This window comes from Microtus ochrogaster, linkage group LG5 (genome assembly GCF_000317375.1).
Source record: "Microtus ochrogaster isolate Prairie Vole_2 linkage group LG5, MicOch1.0, whole genome shotgun sequence".
In the NCBI taxonomy this organism is placed as follows: Eukaryota; Metazoa; Chordata; class Mammalia; order Rodentia; family Cricetidae; genus Microtus; species Microtus ochrogaster.
Genome location: NC_022031.1, coordinates 43,493,212 through 43,507,472, shown reverse-complemented (window position 1 = coordinate 43,507,472; position 14,261 = coordinate 43,493,212). Strand labels below are relative to the sequence as shown.

The following is a 14,261-nucleotide window of genomic DNA, read 5'->3' as shown; positions in this document are numbered from 1 at the left end:
GAGACCACTGTGAGAGAAAACTCCACAGCGTCAGTCAACCGTCGACTGCACTCGCTGGCTGTGCTGGTACATCAGTCGCCTCATGCCAGCCTGACATAATCAAACGCCAAAAGGAACCAAGAATAAGACATATGAAAGCCCAAGAAGAACATGTGCAATGACGTTTTTCCTGCTCGTTGGTTACCTGAAGTGGATTTTAGAGCATGCACACTGTCACATGGCCACATCAGGAAAAGTCTTCCCACCACACTGCCTCCCTTTTCTCTCAACACACCGGTTAAAGGATGGACATCCGAAGCGTTTATCCCGAGGGTTACCTAGACGACAGTTACTTAGATTTGGGTAAGATCAATTCCGACATCTTTTTGCTGTTAGCTTTTAAGCAGACTTTTTTGTATCCTTCTTACTTCTAATATCCATGTTAGGACTCTGTGTATTCTGAATATTTGCCATGCTGAGAAGCGAGGTCATTTTATGTGATCATCCTGCACTGTAATCTCCTTTTGGTAGATTCTGAAGAGTATTAAAACCTCCCTTTTAAATGTGAAGAGCGAGAGAAATAAAATACGATGCCAGAGAACCAGTGAGCTCTGGAGCCTGGTACAAGGGAGGCATGCCTATTTTTATTTCTCCATATATGAGAAATAAAGGCAAAGTTACAACAAAAGAGATCAATACAGTCAAAAGTTGGTTCTCTGCAAAGGCACGAGTCAGGAAAACAGGCTGAATGGAGAATGAGCGACACAGGAAGACAAAAAAGGGGAAAAGTTGAGGGCTGGAGAGAAGGCTCAGCCTTTGGGAAAGCTTACTGTTCTTCCTTAGGTTCTGAGCCCAGTACCCACATCACCCTTCTTGTGCCCTCTGTAGGCATACAGACAGACACACATATATAAATAAAACATCCTCTTTAATCCATCAAAAGAGGCTGGAGCAGGGTTGGGGACAGAGCACTTGCTGGTCTTACAGAGAGACCCAGGTTTGGTTCATATCACCAACTATTTAACTCCAGTTCCATGGGATCCAACATCCTTCTGGCCTTCACAGGCACCTGGTACATCAATACACATACAAAAAATAAAAATAATAATAAATTTTTTAAAGGGTCTGAAGAGATGGCCCAGCGGTTAGGAGCATTTGCCGAAGAAAACCAGAGTTGGTTCCCAGCACCTACACGGTGGCTCACAACCACCTGAAACTCCAGCTTCGGGAGTTAGAGGGATCCAAAACCCTCGTCAGGCCTCTGCAAGTACCTGTACATACAGACACATAAACACATATACATAAATGAAAAAAATCTTTAAAAGTAATCAAAAGAAAATATAGTGGGGCCACAAAAAATTATTAAATAGGTAAAAGTGCATGACGAAAAGCTTGAGAGCCTGAGTTCAATCCCAGGACTCACACAGTAAAAAGAACCAACTCCTGTAAATTGTCTACATACGCCCAATGGGGTGGTATGTGTGTGTATACACTCAAAAATAAATAAATTTTTTTAAAAAAACAAAAGAGTCATCATTAAAATGAAAAATAATTAAAAAATTCAGAGGACAACATTTAAACGATAAAGGCTTCAAAAACAACTTATGGTTTTAAGTTTGTAAAACAAGATGAAATTAGTAACTTCTTAAAATGTATCAACTATCAAGTTTGATTCCCTACCCCCAAAAAGAGACAATACTATAATCATAAAAAACTAAATCAGCTGTTTACCCCAAAAAAGTATACACACACACACACACACACACACACACACACACACGTCTGTCACCATACAGCCAGGTGTATGCTACATACACACCTAAAGTTCTAGCACTCAAGAGGTTGAGGTAGGATTATAACTTTGAAACCTGCAAACCTGCTTGAGTTATGTAGTAAGAGTATTTCAAAATAAGCAAGCTCTCTCTCCTCTCTCTCTCTCTCTCTCGTGTGTGTGTGTGTGTGTGTGTGAGAGAGAGAGAGAGAGAGAGAGAGAGAGAGAGAGAGAGAGCAGCATGTTACAATCCCCTGTGAGATACTCATCCACACATTAGAATCCTGTCAGAGGGTCTTAGCAGCAGTTAAGAGCAGGGGTTGCTCTTTAAGAGCACCTAGGTTTGGTTCCCATCACTTTCATGGTGGCTCACATCTGTCTATAACATATATGAAGCAAACACTTATATACATAAAGTTAAATAAATCTTTTTTTAATAATTTACTTTTATGTTATGTACACTGGTGTTTTGCCTGCATGAATGTCTATGTGAGGGCATCAGATTCCTTGGAACAGGAGTTAGAGATAGGCATGAGCTACTATGTGGGTGCTGGGAATTGAACCCAGGTCCTCTGGAAGAGCAGACAGTGCTCTTAACTGCTGAGTCATCTCTCCAGACCCAACAAATCTGTTTTTTTCCAAATTGTTTTAAATTTGAATCCTTTCAAATATCTCAACTGAAGAGAGCTTCAACAATATACTCCACTTCCTTAACGTCATAAGAAGCAGTCATAAACTCCACAAAGCCAAAAACCAGGCTCTGATGCAGAGGCTCTCGGTGGTTCTTGTTCTGCAAACTTTACGGGTAACACGACTGACCATTTATTCCCTGGTGATTGACATGACAACGCTGGCAATATTTTATTTTATACACAGGCACACAGGAGTTCCCTAAACGGGCGTGCTGTAGATATTACAATAAAATTTCTGAGTGAGGTACAGAATGCGCTATAGCACACTGCAATGACTTTATGAAAGAAAATGGATGTGTGCGGATCTGCCCGCACATGCATAGAACACCTCTGGAAGATTAAACAAAAACCAATCACAATGATTGAAGACAACTGAGTGACTGGGAGCACGGGAAGGGAAGAGATCTTATTCTGTGCAGCCCTTCACAGCTTTTCAATTTTTAACACTATGAATTTCAAAGGCATAAATGCATGCATACATAAGTAAATAAATGACTAAATAAAATGACTTCTATGATTTAGGGCTAAGATTTTGGCAAATTGCAGCTTCCAGCCTTTAAAATTGGAACAATACCTCCTTTACACTGCTGACAGAATCAAATAAGATGTGAGGGGGGGACCCTTTGAAATATTTCAAATGCTATGCACGCTTGAAAGACATCATTGTTACTATCACTCAAACACATCTAACCCTTTTCATTCTTCCCTCTAACTCTGCACAGAAAGGACCGTTTCATCTCAATGTAGTTTAGTTAGCAGTTAGGAAAACGCCCACTTCAACTAGTTCAGGTGAGCTGATTTAGATTTAACAAACACCTAATCAAACCTGCCACAAACTCAATACATTAAATCCTCACAGGCAGCTCTAAGTGAATAACTGCTCCAAACCACTGAGCACTGCTATCAACTTAACAAACAACGAAGGACCACCCTTAAGTTCCCAACCCTTGTTCCCAACCCACGGTGCTGTGAATGAGAATGGCCCCCAAAGGCTCATACATTTGAATGCTTGGTCCCCAGTTGTTTGGCAAGGTTAGGAGGCATGGCCTTATCAGAGTAGGGGTGTCACTGGGGGGTAGGCTTTGAGGTTTAAAAACCCACACCACTCCCAATTAGTTCTCTTCTCTCTCTTTGCCTCGTGGTTGTGTCTCACGATGTGCTGCTCCAGGGCCGTGGCTGCCTGCTGCCACGCCACCAGCCACGATGGTCACGGACTAACCCACTGAAACTGTTAAGCCCCAAATGACGTTTTCTTTTATAAGCAGTTTTGGTCATGATGTCTTATCTTAGCAATAACCTTAGAGCAGAGTGCCAGGTCCCAGGACCTCACAACCAGTGGTCCCACAATATAAACATGGTGTCACACGGATGTTGTTCTTCAAGACCAAGAAAGAACTCATAAAGACCATGGAAAATGCTTCCAAGAAGAGGTGGTGACATTCTACCTAGTTCACGCCACATCTCAACCCAGAAGGAATATGACTTAAAATAGAAAACCAGGTATGGGACTCCAGACAAAGAATACCAGGAACAAAATAAAGGAAGAAAAGTCTCCGGAGACACTATGGAAGTTCATTCAGAAGACAAGAGGTTGTGGGACAGGAAGCCCTGTGCCTTAAAGGCAAATCTATCCAGAGAAACCTTTAATGGCAACTGTTGGGAATTATTTCTAGGAAAGAACCTGTCCTTGCTAGCATCCGGATTACACTTTGCATAAACTGCCACTGAATAGTATCTGCTTTCTATTACCAGCGAGAAAGAAGTTAAAATTATTTTTCTACTGTAATCTAAGGGATAACAGTACAAATTCGTTAAACTAACTGACTTTTATTCTCTGACCATTTCATTCATGTATCCAATGTCATTTATCATATTTGTCCCCTTACCCTCTCTTACGCTCCCCCCTCATTCCCTCTGGAGCCCTTTTTCCGAAGAAGGGTCCATCCCACTGTAATGTCTTTTCTTAAGGACCCACTGAGTGTAATCAGGGTTGCTTGCATTAGCACAGGTGTGGGGTTATTACTGCATCATAGGCAACTTACCAAAGGCTACACCTCTGAAGAAAATTTGCCACTTCTCCCTTCCCCCCCCCTCCAGCCATCAACTGCCAGATGCTGCTCAGCTAGATGGGGGTGGGGGATAGAGGCCTCGTGATTCCCTTAAATTACCTTGAAGTCTACTATTCTGAATGTCCAGAATCAGGCAATGCCAAATGACAGCACTCACTGTCATTTCTACATGGAAATAGAGTAGAAGAGAAGAAAATTATGAAAAATACATAAAGCTTTCAGAAAGGAATTGCATAGTATCACCCTTTTTTCGCCAAGGGGAAGATTCCACTGTACCTGGAAGGGGAGTATTCACACTGTAACATTGCCCCGAAATCTGCCATAACAGAAACTGGCAGCACGCCATGATGTCCAGCAAGCGGATTAAGCTGTTATCTATTGATGCTGTCTGCCACGCCACACACCTGTACAGTTCTCTAAGTGGCCCTCAGATACTTATGTCACACAGGGGTAAAATGGGATCAGAGCAGATTGCATGGAATAGGCAGAAGATCAGAGACCATTTCCATAAAGCTCAGCACACGAAGCTCAAAGAGAGCATTTGGGGACTTTGATAGCTCACCTGTACTGGTTTCATACATGGGGAGTCTACAAATGCCTCAGACTATTCCTGGGCAGAGATTTGGGTCAGGTATATAAAGGCACTGAAGGGAAAGAGTCCTATCGTTAGTAACCACACTGTTCAGAGGAATGGCCTGTAGCTGTCTTGCAGCAATACCCGAAGCCTTGGACAAATTAGATAAGCCACTGAGGAAAGGGAGACGGGTGGAGTAATAATACTAAGAGGACGCAGTTTAGAAACAGAATGCTGCAACAGGTATGCTGGTTGCAAGCTTTAAGACTGAGGCAGCCATCTAAGAGGTCCCCACACTTCACAGCTGCTGCACTATGTACTAAACCTCACGAGGGAGCTGCTGTTCTTGGGACCTTACCCATAAACCTCCACATACAAACTCAAAAGTTCAGTGATGATGAACACAGCCACCAAAACCCAGGCAAAGCTCACTGCACCCCAGGCAAAACCAGTCCACCTCAGGAAGAGGGGAAAGGGCCTCAAAAGTTATTTAATTTGGATAATTTTTATTTTTAAGTTATCTGTACTTGTGTGTGTGCCTATGTCTGGGTATGTGCAGATGAGGGCAGATTCCTACAGATGCCAGAAGAGGGAGATGGATTTCCCTAGCACTAGAATTACAGGTGGTGGGGAACTACCCAACCTGGGTGCCAGGAAGATCAGCAAGTGTTCTTAATTGCTGAGGCCGAGCCATCTCTTCCCCAGTAACTTAAATTATAAATGACTGAAAATAGCCTGCAAGCGAGCAAGAAAGGAGGGGCACACAAGAGAGATCACAAAGGCTGCTGGGAAGAAACACAGGAGCTCATTTGGCATGAAGTCATTCCTACGCTAGATGCTATTCACAGGTGTTTTGTTTCCTGTCTGAGGAGGCAGCGACGCAAACATCAGTCGTCAGTCAAGTTCACCGACAAGACACACTGGCGGCGGTACCCATAAGCAACACTTAGCAACCTGACAGAAGAGAAGAAAACTTTCTGCTTTGCTTTTTGGGTTGGTTTGGTTGGCTGACTGTTTTGTTTTTAAGACAGTTTCATGTTACCCAGGCTGGCCTCAAATTCACTGTGTGACTGAGAAGGACCCTGAACTTCAGATCCTTATGACTCCATTTCTTCCTGAGTGCTGGGATTGCAGGCACATTCCTCCTTACTATGAAGTGCAGGGGACTGGAGGACTGAACCCTGGCTTAGGCAAGCACTCTACCAAATGAACTACCCCCAGACCCAGAAAGAGTGTGTGTGTGTGTGTGTGTGTGTGTGTGTGTGTGTGTGTGTGTGTGTGTGTGTTCATGTGTGAAGGTGCGTCTGTTTATAGGTGCACAGACACATGTGTGCTTGTGCACATGGTGGCCATAGTTCAGCTTCAGGAGTTGTTCCTCAGGAACTATCCACCTTGTTGAGATAGTCTCTTCCTGGGAACTAGAGCTCACAGATAAATCTAGAATGGCTGACCAGTGAGGCCAGGGATCTACCGCACGTCTCCACCTCTGCAGGGAAGGATTACAAGTATGCACCACCATACCCATATTTTCAAGTGTTAGGATCAAACTCAGGTCCACACACTAATACATCAAGTACTTTACCAACTGAGCTATCTCCCCATTTCCCCTCCAAAAAAATTACTTTAAAAACAAAGATAAGAACACAAAACACAAAGCAGAATGGCTTTTCAAGTATAACAGTGAAACTGTCAACCAGAACACTCTAAGAACACGCTGGTGTTACAGACATACAGCACATTGGGTACATTCTTTGTCACGGGCCTGTGCTCTGCTTCTGCGGCTGCTGTGCTCACCCTCCCCTGTAAAATCAGGACAGTACTTCCTTGACTTCCCATTGCCAGAAAAGCTAGTGGGAAGATTAGGTAAGAAACTTCAAGAAAGTGTTAAAATGTAGATATTCTACTCGAGAAAACAAGGAAAGTTAGACGCGGCAGCATGTGCCTGTAATCCTAACACTTGGGAGTTTAAAGTGGGAAGGAGGAGGCTGGGTCATGGCTCAGTGGTAAAGTGCTTGACAAGCAAGCGTGAGAACCTGAGTTCTAATCCCCAGAATCTCAGAAAGACAAGCAGAGGTCTGTAATCTCAGTGTTCCATGAGATGAGAGGCAGAGCCAGGTGAATTCTAGAAGTTCAAAGGCCAGGTAGCTGGCACATGCAGTCACAGAGAAACAACAAACCCACAGGAGCCCCTGTCTCAAACAAGGCGGAGGTGACACCCAGAGCTGTCCTCTCTCTGACCTCCACGTGGGTCATGGCATGCAAACATAAACACACACCTCACACAAACACGGACTTTAAAAGGAGTAGGGCGTGGCTGGAAAAATGAGTTGTGGTTAAGAGCATTGCTGCTCTGTCAGAGGACAAGACTACCCACAGCAGGCAACATCCAACACCCTCGTGTCCTCAGAAGGTATCCACACATACATAACACACATGCAGATATACACACATACATAAGCAAAAATAAAATAATAAAATGTAATTTTAAAGGAATAAAATGAAAAGGGAGGGAGGAAACTATACAGTGTAATTAACTAAATATCCACTGAAGCAGCTGAAGTTAAAAACATAGCTATTTCTCTTAAGAGCAGATTAATTTCCACGGTACCATTATTCCTTCTTCCCAGTCTTGTTTCTTGCTTCCCCCTCCCCAAAATGTATCTGTTAACAATAGAAAGAACCTTAAGTGTAAGAGACTAGATAGATTATGCAGCATTTCTTCTGGCAGGAAAGATATTAAGTGAGAAAAGATAAAACATTTTAATGGATACCCATATCTAAAACTATGCAAGATCTGTAGCTATGATAGCTATGTTTGAGAACATTATCTTTCTAACCGCACGTCAGAGAAGCCCTGGATTATGAGGTCAATTTGCAGACCACCACAGGATCAGTTACTTTTCTCACTGCTACGGCAAATGCCTGACAAGAGCGTCTTAAGCAAGGAGGGTGTGGTGGTCTGAATGAAAATGGCTCTCATAGGCCATATATTTGTGTACTTGGTTCCCAATTTAGGATTATTTAGGAAGAACTAGGAGGTGTGGCCTTGTTGGAGGGGGTGTGTTTCTGGGGGTAGGCTTTGAAAGCCAGGCCCAGTCTCTCCCCTCCTCCACTCTCTCTGCCTCCTGTATGAGGATCAGGATGTAGGTAAACCTCTAGTTACTTACTTAGTTGCTCCAGGGCCATACCCAACTCGGAAGAAAGCCCCCAGTTCAACGCATGCAGCCATGCCCAGATTGTTTACATGGGTGCTGGGGATTCAAACTCATGTCCTTAGGCTTGCAGAGAAAGCCACCTTACCCACTGAGCCTTTCCTACCCCCCAAGTAAATTAAGAGTGGTAAATAACAGAGGGAGAGTAGACGGCTTCTGCAGGAACCTGCTCTCATCACACCCATATTCACATAATTTAAAGGAATATATTTTTTAAAACGCAAAGCTATTAACTACTGTCATATTTCTGCATGTTGTTGGGTCCTATACCAGAAGCTCTCTGTTGCTGCCTTGAAGAATCTTAAAGACCCCCACAGACAGCTTTCTTAGAATCAAAGCCCATTTAAAAGGAAATTAGGAAAATTCAACATTGTTATACCCACAATCAGTAGTAGTTTATAGATAGAAGAGTAGCCTATAAATAAATTCCCTTTTGTTGCCTATCTACAGTAGCATCAAGTACTTTAGCTTCACCACCCATTTTCTGGACAGAGGTGTCAATCATGTCCTCAATGTTTTCCTAGGGTCCCATCATTTCCCTGCCTGGTCTTGGCTATTCATCTCAGTCCATGTGCTCCTCTGCCTGCGGGTAAGCCCCTCCCTGGTTGGTGCCCACTTCCCGTTACACAGAGCTGGTCTAAAAAAAAAAAAAAAAAAAAAACAGTGGCTACAAAACTTGCAGATAAAAAGACACACACAAAACTAATTTTCTCATATGGGGAACGCGCTGCATCTTCGGGGGAGGCAGTCACACAAAGGTGGGTATTCAGATGTCTTATTTGGAGCTACTTTTGAGACTAAATGGAATCTGTTTCCGTTTCAAATCTTCTATCTCTTTCTATTTAAGCATGAAAAAAAAATGACAGCTGAGAAATGTATAAAACAGGGCTGAAGAGAGAGGTATTGTTAAGGGAATAAAAACAGACCAATACAGCAGCCAATCAATCATGGGAAACTATGCAGTCTATGAACACTATTATAAAACTGTCCTAAGGACAAGTAATGAAAGGAGTAATTACACACGCATACACGTACGTGCACGCGCACACACACACACACTGCTGTGTCATCAGGCCTTATCATTAGTAACATCAGAAGAAAGACAGTGCATTATTTATATTCTGGAAGTATATATCATTTCTCTCTCATCCCATGGGTCACTGTCTACTTTGGATTTAAAAAAAAAAGATTCTCCCACATCACATCACTGTGATGGACATAGACAGTGTGCAAAAACAACACATCAAGATTTATGAAGTTGCTTTCCTCAATCTGTTTATCGTATACACATAAGGTAAACTACCAAGCATTTAATTTTACTAAATGCCACCCAAACAGCCAACATTACGCCACAAACACTGAAAATGGAATGGTCTTGACTCATAAACTCACTCTGGGCGTTATGCTAATTAATACACTGTTCTGATGAAAAACATTTCGGCACTGAATAAAACATAGGACCTGAAACCAAAAATGTGTACAAAAGAGATAATCTCTGTAAAAGTGGGTGTTGCTGGATACACACTGGAGCAAACAGAGGATATGAAGAAGAATACACCTCGCTGTCAAGCCCTGAAGCCAACAGCAAAGCTCTGAAAATCAGATATGCACAAATTAAGCACCACAGGAAAACCGAAGAGACTTCCCAGACATTGACGACAGGAATTCAAACTCGACCCTGATAAATGCCAGTGTGATTACGAATCTACTCATGAACACTCCTTACAGGGAACGGGGAGGGAACTGGATGAGTCTATGAGCCACTAAAGTCACCTTGGTGAGGGCTGAACATGGATAAGGAAAACAAAAACTGAGATTTATAAGAGTAAGTTTCAATGATACAAAATTAATAATAATTATAATGTTAATAGCCGGGCGGTGGTGGCGCACGCCTTTAATCCCAGCACTCGGGAGGCAGAGGTAGGCGGATCTCTGTGAGTTCGAGACCAGCCTGGTCTCTAGTTCCAGGACAGGCTCCAAAACCACAGAGAAACCCTGTCTCGAAAAACCAAAAAAAAAAAAAAAAAAAAAAAAATTATAATGTTAATAATACAGCTAAATTTCCGCAATTTTTTTCTTATTCTCAGTGCACTGAAACAGAAGATTAAGTTTTTGCATAAAAACTGCAAGAGACCAAACAGAAGCTGTTCGGTACAGATACTAACGAGAGTGGGATGGGACGATTCAAAACGAGTTTTGATGACTGCATCGATATTAATATAAACAAAATTATTTTTAAAGGACACAGATAAAACTCAAAAAACTATAAATGAATTCTCATTCCGATACATAACTTATTTAAACAGTCATTGTACGACATCAACTTAAAAAAAGAGTCAGACTCGAGCATTAACAGGCTGAAATGTAAGGGCGCATGCGCGGAACCTCCCGTAGCATCATGCCAAGGTGTACTCTGAAAAGCACTTCGTACCATCCGCTATGACTCACCCAACGTTTTCCGCGTCCTCGTCACACTCAGCTTTGTACTTGCACGGTCCACACTTGGAATGTTTCCTGGGAGCCTCTGCTCCGGAGCCTTCCTCCTCTGTTTTAAACAGAAAAGTTAAACCTTCAACCCAAAGTTGGGATGGATCTTTTGCAGATCGGCTTCAAGTTTTCTGGTATCATTATCTTGTTCTGAAGGGAAACGCACCCAAGCTTCTGGAGACAATCACTTCTAAAAAGTCCTCCAAGTGAGAGCCACAGACTGCTGGTACTACTGAACGACATATTCCACACCACAGCGCTGTTTGTAAAACAACCTCTTGGGCTGTGTGTGCGGAACAATACAGGTTTAATAAACTACATCTCTAACACTGAGTAGGAGAAAACAAAAACGAGCAAAAATCCAGCTTGTGCTACCCTTCCTAAAGAAGCCTGTATAAGCTGAGGTCCAGACATGCTGGACCACTCTTAGAACTTAACCGTCACCTTTCCCTCACATCAGCTCCATGCCCAACATTCTAAACACATAAAAACTAACTCCAGAGTTAACAGAAATATTTGTCTCCAATTTTGAACGAGGAAGGGGGCGCCCTTATGAAGTCCCTCCCCCTGTCTCTACTTGGCCCACCTGGCACAAATACTCAGATGCAGAAATCTGTGAGTCTCTTTCCCAGCAACAAAAGGAGCACATGTCGCTAACCCCCAAAGGACTCACATCCCCCAAACAAGAGCATCCTGTACAGTGTGAGCCTCAACTAGAGTGGATCTTTGCAGCTCCCTGAAAGAGGGCCAGGAGTTAGCAGTGAGGAAGGTATGCTCGCGAGACTTGGTATGTCACAGAATTCTACAGCAGGGTGCCAGTCAGTGATGAACTGATCAAAACCCAAGTCCACAGGTAACACCTAGCCTTCCCTTGTATGCCATCTGCCTGCTCTCTGACTGGAAACACTCCTCAAGCGCAAATGAATACCCAAACAGATTGCAATGATCGCCATAGTTAATAACTTTGAGGCCTCAAAACCATCAAGACATTGGGAAAGGCTGAGCAAACCACTAAGCCTTTCCAAGGCAACGCTCCCTTGAGGGCTGAGAACAACCTCCCTTCTCAGCAAGACAGTCAGGGCCGTAGGATATTAGTAAATCCTGGGAGCATCTGAGTCTCTTAATGGAACAATGACCACGGGGAGCAGGCCACATGATCTCTTAAAAATCCTTTCTTGCTCTCAGATCTAAAATTCATGAAGTTAGCTTTCACACATGATTACAAAGCTCCTGCTTAAACACATCCATTTAAATCAAATCCTATTGTTCGTTGCTTTTATCATTTTCCTTCTGGCTGCAACTCCCATCCTTGAATTCCTCCCCCTAAATGTTCCGTTCTCTACAGTCCTTCAAAGTTCCTTCCAACTCGGAAACTTTAGGATCCTATCAAAGACAGAGGAAGGAGTGGCCTAGCACAAGGTTTCCTATGGTTAGGATCATAACCATGGTTTGTATTTGGACTGAATTTTCCCAAGGAGTGTTCTTTTAACATATCCTCGGGGTACCTCAAATATTACTTTGCATAGAATAGATAGTAATATTTACAGCCTCCTTAAACAATGACGATTAGTCATCCTCAGTTCTGGTCCTTTAATGCCATTACCAAATATGACATTTTTAAACACCAGAGATGCTTTTATTTGAGATACAGAAAGTTTTAAAGGTTTAAATTTAATTCTTAATTCCACCAAAGTGGAATTAAGTGCAGGGTTTCCCTTATTTGGGCACAACTCACTCTGGAATTTTTGACCCGGTTATTCTAAACACACACACGCACACACACACACACACACACACACACACACACACACACATCCTAATGAGTAACAAAAAATTGGAAGCAAAGAATAAAAAAGATTTGAACAATGTTCCATGATAAAAATCACTTGTGTGGACAATTCTATAAAGAAGTCAGCTTGTGTCACCTCAGTTTAACAGGAGCTACGATGGGTTCCCTTTAGTCTGACAACAATCCTTCAGTGGAGATTGCACAGAGCCAAGACTGTCTACGGTTAAGAGGGAGGCCAAGGCTGACGTGGTGGCCAGGGGGCAGGGCTTCCTGCAAGGTTGTTGGTGGCAATGCGTCCCTAACTAGACACACACTAAGTCCTTGAGCTTCGAACTTCAAATGAGTGAGTCCTATATGTGTGAATCGTATCTTAGAGTTAAGAAAAATCAAAGGAAAACAAAGACCGTTAAGAAGTATCTGAGCTGAACTTAGAGGATCACACCTGGGGTGCAAACACTTCAGAGGCTGAGACAGGAGGACCAGTGTGAGTTCAAGGTGAAAGCTGCACTACAAGGTGATTTCCAAACCAGCCTGCGCTACAAAATGAAACCGTCTCCAATAGCAAAGCATGTGAAACTCACCTCCTTCTCCAGATCCAGAGCCATTATCTGAGAGAGAAAAAAAAAAAAAACAGCAAATGTAAACATCTCTCCCAGAAACTTCATCTTTTCAGATAGTAGTAACATTTCTTATCAAAAGTAAAACCATGACATTCATGACATTCCTTTTCTCAAATTTTCTAAGAGTTAAGTTTATTTTCATGCCTACTTTAGGCTCTACCGAGACACACAACCATCAGTATTCCTTATAGACTAAGTACATTTCTTCTATCTCTGAAGCCAGTATATCCAGGAACCACTCAGATCCCAAGCACCACGACTAAAAACTACTAGGAACAGCTAAAGAGAAATGACTATCCAACTCATTTAAAAGGAAAAGGGAAATTTTAATTTTGTTAGGGCTGGACAGAAATACTGAACAAACTACTTTTATTAGAAAGATAAAAGCTGAGCCTGGCTCCAAAAGTCTTCTTAAATCAAATTTGTGGATGCAGACCAGAGGCCAAAAGGCTTTAAAGAAAAATCCCTAAGGTTTAGCGAGGAGAACCTCAGGGTTGAATCTGCATAGGACTGATAAAATTAGCTTCCTCCAGGAAATCTATTCAGGATAAATCTCAGAGAGAAATCCATCTAAAATGTAATTAATGCACAAATTTAAATTTTTTTTTGTAGTGCTGGGTCTTGTACACACTAGGCAATCACTCTACCACTGAGTCACATTCTAAACCCTAAAATTTTATTTTATAGTGCTCAAAAAACCAATTCGTAACACATGGTGAAAATAGGCGGTTCTGTCATATCGGCATGGAGCTGTAATGGTTAAAAATAAAACAAAGATGGCAGATGGAGATTTTGACACTTTAGCCAGAACTCTACAGGGGAAATGATGTCTTGACCCAGGGAATTAATTCTACTCTTCAAATGGCCTCTAGAATGGAAGATAATACTGAATAACAGAACAGTATGGGTCCGTTCCCTCCAGACTCCGTCAAGCAGTAGCCAAGCCCTAAGCTATGTAGCAACGGGGGAACTAGAAAGCAACGGGGGAACTAGAAAGCAACGGGGGAACTAGAAAGCAACGGGGGAACTAGAAAGCAACGGGGGAACTAGAAAGCAACGGGGGAACTA

The 14,261-nt window shown here is 42.5% G+C and overlaps 1 protein-coding gene across 2 annotated transcripts in view; it reads right to left on the bottom strand.

Moving 5' to 3' along the window:
* LOC101980924 (tomoregulin-1) overlaps positions 1–14,261 on the bottom strand; it is a 125,316-nt gene that overhangs the window by 36,259 nt on the left and 74,796 nt on the right. For both annotated transcript variants that reach the window (XM_013351893.2, XM_005362167.1), the window contains 2 exons: positions 13,155–13,181; positions 10,746–10,842 (listed from right to left, as the gene is read on the bottom strand). In XM_013351893.2, the coding sequence (XP_013207347.1) occupies positions 10,746–10,842; positions 13,155–13,181 (124 nt within the window). The remainder of the gene's footprint in view (positions 1–10,745; positions 10,843–13,154; positions 13,182–14,261) is intronic.